The sequence below is a fragment of the Buceros rhinoceros genome, unplaced genomic scaffold (assembly GCF_000710305.1).
Source record: "Buceros rhinoceros silvestris isolate BGI_N320 unplaced genomic scaffold, ASM71030v1 scaffold18756, whole genome shotgun sequence".
NCBI lineage: Eukaryota > Metazoa > Chordata > Aves > Bucerotiformes > Bucerotidae > Buceros > Buceros rhinoceros.
In genome coordinates this window covers 36506-41859 of record NW_010417137.1, presented here as the reverse complement: position 1 = coordinate 41859, position 5354 = coordinate 36506, and the positions used below count along the sequence as shown (strand labels likewise).

The 5354-nt window shown below is 44.2% G+C and overlaps 1 protein-coding gene across 1 annotated transcript in view; it reads right to left on the bottom strand.

The window, feature by feature from the left end:
* Positions 1-3913: 3913 nt before the first annotated feature.
* Positions 3914-5354, bottom strand: part of ITK (IL2-inducible T-cell kinase) — a 29205-nt gene continuing 27764 nt past the window's right edge. The window contains exons 16-17 of the mRNA XM_010138098.1: positions 4524-4681; positions 3914-3985 (exon numbers count right to left, since the gene is read on the bottom strand). Of these exons, the coding sequence (XP_010136400.1) occupies positions 3914-3985; positions 4524-4681 (230 nt within the window). The remainder of the gene's footprint in view (positions 3986-4523; positions 4682-5354) is intronic.

Here is a 5354-nt window from a genome sequence, read left to right as displayed (position 1 = left end):
AGCCCCCCGGAATGCTGGCGCTGGGTGAGCGCGTTTGGGTCCCTGAGAAGGCAGGACCCGGCTGGGATCCCCCATCTCTCTGCTGCTGAGCCTGCTGGGTCTGAGGTGTTCCGCCTCTGCCCCTCAGAGGACCTGTACCCTCCTTAGCTTTTACCTACCATTTTAACTAAAGCCCTGTTAACAGAACACATCACTGAGCATGACCGCTGAGCATGTTAGGGACCAAAAGCAGAAGGCGATGCCTTTGCTCAGAGCACCAAGTCTCTTCTGAGTCAGCGGCGCATCCAAAAGATCTTCCTTTTGGCATTTTTAGCATCTGGCATTTCTTCAGGGACAAGTTTCCAGTCCTTCTGCTCATGCTTCTTTTTAAAGCACCAATACAGATCTACTGTGAAATACAAACTGGACCTCTTACAGCTTTCCGAGGAGCATTGCCTTGTGATTGACAGAAAGCCTGTACGGGGCCTTCAGTCGCTTCTCTGTAGCACTCTCAGCATCTGATGCTGCTGTCTGTCTGTTTGTGGAAAGTCTAGATACGGGTTTAGATACACTTCCTTGGTGGCCCTGGGAGTGTCCCTTCCAGGAGCATCAGCCTACGCTAAAAGCAGGCTGCCATTTGTCCCTTTGTGGATTCGAGTGAGCACTCCTGATGTCCTCCGTTGTCCACGCTAGTGTGGGGCTAAGCTTGCTCCCCATGGGTATATGCTGGCTCCACAAGGGAACTTGGACACCAGGTTTAGACTGTGATTCTGCTACTATAGGTTGAATGGATGCCATGGGCTGAAGGCACTGGGGTCTGCAAACTACAAAAGTAGCAAGACAGTCTTAGAAATGATTGTTGTTTTAATAGACAGGACCACACATGAAAAGATCTATTAACAGATTAATCTGGGAGTAGATTCTTCTCCTTCCACTGCATAGCATTTCTTCTATCTCACCTTTAACTGGAACGTTCATCATTCCTCTTTTTACTACTTATTGCTTGTCAGAAAAAATCAGTGAGCATTATTACTACAGATCCAAAAGATGTAACAGCTAATATTGCTCTGAGGCTGAGGGTGAAACAAGGTCAGCTCCAGAAAACCACAGCACTGAAAACTGCTGTGGCTTTTTGAGATCCGTGAAGTCCCCTGTAACTAATTGTGGGGAAACACCCTTTGGGAGCACTCAAATATTTTATGAAGATTCAGAGAATTTAAAACCACGACAATGGATGTTTTGATTTTAAAATTTATTTTTATGTCTCTGTATAGTATATTACCCAATTTGCAGAGATTCTGAGTACTTCCTACCCCCATAAACTCAGCACATCATCTAACCCCCAGAACACAGCTGTAATTCTGGAAACGGAGATTTCAGAAAGCTAGAAGAAGCCTGATTGCTTCTTGGTGTGGAGGATTTGGAGGAAGAGCAAGCTGTACAATTCTAAATGCACGAGGATGGTTTTTGCATTTTTGCTAACATATTGTGAAAGCCACGTTTGGCACTCTGCCGTTTTATTGTTTGTAAAAATATATATATCATGTACATAGAAATGCTGCAAAGGAAAAGTAAACAAAAACAACACAATATTATTTTGTGCAACACTCTCTAGCTAATAAATATTACACTTACCCACATATAAATATAATCTCAGAAACATTACCTAGCAGAGCAATATTGCTGCTACTTAATAGCAGCCTCCTCAAGCTCGACAGATCCCTGGTTCCTCCAAGGATGGAGGTGGCAGCAAGCTAGAAGCGTAACTTCATGAGCCTGCAGATGCTCCTGCCACAGTGTCTGTGCAGGGAAGAAACATTTCAGAGTACCTGCGGTTGTACGGACTGTCTAAGTGCAACTGAGAGGGGCAGAAAATAGGGTTATGGCCAACTGCTCTCAAATTGAGCTGTACGTGTGCAGTTTACCATGGTTAGGGCTACTGAAAACTTCACTAAATGCCAAACTTAGCATCACCAGAATGTGACAACAGGCTAACTCAGACTAAAGGATGAGAGGGACAAAAAGAAACTTAGCTTCAATTCACTATAGGCAAAAATTAAAAATCTGTTTATAGATGTTCATATTCCACATATTAGTTCAGTCTACCAAGAGATTTTGGCAACAATCTTGATCCTGCATTTGGGATTGACAACCTCCAATCTGAATTTTAGGATACTCCTTGCCTGGGAGAGCCGTTCCGCATGATATTTGTAGGAGTAAACCGCAGAAAATAATGTGGAGTCAAAGTGAAGTGGGAAGATGCGTAAGGCAGAAACTTGCCTGTATCCATGTACCTAAGAAGATATTCTGGCTCCTAAAAGCTACCCTAGAACCATAGGTCTGAAAAATACCCCAAATAACAACTTCTTCTATGAAGAAATGGTTTGACACAGGATATGTGACATCATGGGATTACATTATTTCCTTGTTCCATTTTTGTTGGCAAATGTATTTGAACTTGACTTCTGTAATGTCAGGAGAAGTTAGCTCCACCGAGTTCTTTTAAACTGCTGTCATGTAAGATTCACTCATGTTCCCACCTGCCCCAAAAGAGAAGCATCAAGAACACATGCTGCATATATGCACATATAATCCGTGAGTCCTTTCGATTCTCTAGTTGTTGTTAATGCTTAGCAGAAAGTCTTGATCTTATTTACAAGTTCTGCGGGACACCAACACTCACACTTTTGGTTTTGAGGTCAGTTATGTCAAAACAGTGTCTCTGTTTTAGGGTGAAAATATGGATTTTAATTGAAGTACCAGGGAATATCTTCTGCTGCCACCACATAATGTGGAACTCCTCATGGAGTTAAGTACCCAGCAGTCCATTTGATTAGGACATTTCCTTTGATCAGTCCCTTTGTTCACAGAAGAGATAGAAAAGTCTTTACTCATGATGATTCAATTAGTCTTTGAAGTACAAGAAAACTCGTTTCATCACTGAGCACATGCTTTTCTCCTCAGGGCTACCCTTATAAGCCCTCCGGCTCCTTCCTTCCAAACACACTTCCAAACAGTTCAGGAGTAGGTTCCTGCATCTTTCACTGATAATCAGATCCTGGGATCCCGTCTTGTCCTGGACTGGAAACACAAAGCACTCTGCACTCCATACTTCATTCAAAGAAATCAGATGGAAATCATGTACTTACCTTCTGAAGAACAAAAATACAAACTTTCAGCTTTGACACTTCCCCCCCCGCCCCACCTAAGAACGTCTCCATTTGCATCAGAGTCCCATGCAATTTGAGAGAATTTCAAGACTCCTCAACACATTGCTGCTTCTCTTCCTTCCTTAAACACTGACATAAAAACGCAGAACCTCTTCAGCTTACTGGGTGCCAGAATCCTTTCCTGTTATGCTACAGTTGCAGAGAAAAGCAGGCAAATGGAGAACAAAACCATCTTGAAATATCAGCATCAGAAATGAGGTCACTAAATCCAGCCTGTTTCCTTGTGTCCCAGGCTTATTCCTGTTCAGAGCTTTCTGGACCAGCCCACTCTGAATTAGAGAGCCGTGGAAATGTCTAAATGTTCCTTCGCAGTCAAAGACAGGTTTTTTTTTCCCCAGGGAAGACCTTCATTTGGAAGTTCACAGAACTGGAATAGCAGTCAGATCTCTTAGTTTTGAGGCTGTATCTTCAGGAGAAATACACTTGCTGGATTATATGGTTCAGGAGTCTCCGCTCAGTTGCTGCTTCTGCTTGTAAGATGCAAACCACATTCTTGGCCAACCCAAAGTCTGTGTCTGTGTAGGCTCTGGAAGACCTGGAGGTATCTTGTCTGTCTGAAACACCGGACTCTGCCCTTTCCATCTCCCCAGGCATACGGCAAGTGTCTATGGTGAGAGGATTCCTGTTAATGCTTTATGTGGGGAAAATCCAGCCATCTGCCCTCTCAGGACCCTATTAGCTTCGCTTAGTGGCTGGTGCCATGATTACAGATCAAACTCAGAGATTTCACTTAGCTGATACAGCAGAACAGAAAAGGATGGCCGGTCATCTTTCCTCTGAGCAGGGAGAGAAGAGAGAAGGAGAACATTAATGTCAGCTTGAGAGGAATGGCAAGGTTAGGAAGGAAAACCTTGTGAAAAAAAAGAGTATTAACAAAAATACAATCTATTGTTATAGAGAAAATGCCAACAGAAGAATGAGCTTCCTTCTGTGCAATGTTTCTTTTCTACTAGCAGTCAATTTTGCCTAGTGGACACTAAGTACCTTGGAATGGGTTGGCTGTCATTTCTAGCATTGCTGTAAAACTCAGCCCCACAGATCTGCAGCTTGCTTAGGAAGCAAACTGTTGAATTATCTTGAGTTAGTTGCACCACATAGACTTCTCAGTGAAGTCAACAGACTTTGGAAACGTCAGCTTAAATGAAAGGCAAAAAGCCTGGAGTTTGCTTGCTAGCACAGATGAAAGGTACAGAGTACTTGACCTCCACGGTTTTGTGTTAGCATGTGAAGTATATACTTCTCTCTCCTCCTAAAATCCAAAGGGAAGAGAGCTCTTGTCTTTGGGAATTAGGGCTGTCCAATGATGATACTGACCATTCGCCAGCAGCAGCTCATGACCTCATAAATTGCCTTGGAGGCCAGCTTGGGTTTGTAGAGCCGAAATCCCGCGTTGATTTCTTCCACCACTTCTCCATTGGTGCGATTCTCGTAGGGGATTTTACCTTCGCTGAAGACCTCCCACATCAGCACTCCTAAAGCAAAAGAATCATCTCTGGGTTGGGTTTGTGAAGGCAGTTGTGTGGGTCTGAGCACCCAGCTCCCACTGTGCTACTCATAACCCACCACAGGAATGCAGGACCTCAACCACAGCAGAAGACAGTAAAGGGAGAGGGGAGCACAGAATTCACAAGCGCAGACTGGCAAAGGTCATAATCCTGCATTATTTACTGCCAGGCCCGGAGCTGAGTGGCACCCCATTGACTGTGTGTTGTGCACAGCACACTGCCCCGATTCATTCCGCAGTACCGCGATTTGCATGCGAGCTGGAGACGGGCCAGATACATCAGAGCGCCAGATCAACAGGCCAGGGGACAGCCTTTGTTATCGCCAGCGCCGGTGACTTTGGGGAGAAAAATAGACAACGGTTTCCTTATCTATGAGGGTCCAGAAGGGAGACCAAAGAACAGACACAAATCGTAAAACAATTCATCGGGGAGCAGGAAATGGGGTGAGGAAATGTGAGCAGTGAAATAATATTTTCAGATTGGCATAAAGCAAACGGAGTCAGCAGCACAAACTTGGAAAGGCAGAAGGTTTGAGGGAAGCATCAGCGCTTGGGACTGACATGCAGAGATGGAGTGCCTAAATGTCTTTTCTTTCCTCATATAATTGTCAGTGACTTTCCAACTTTTTCTTGGACATTCC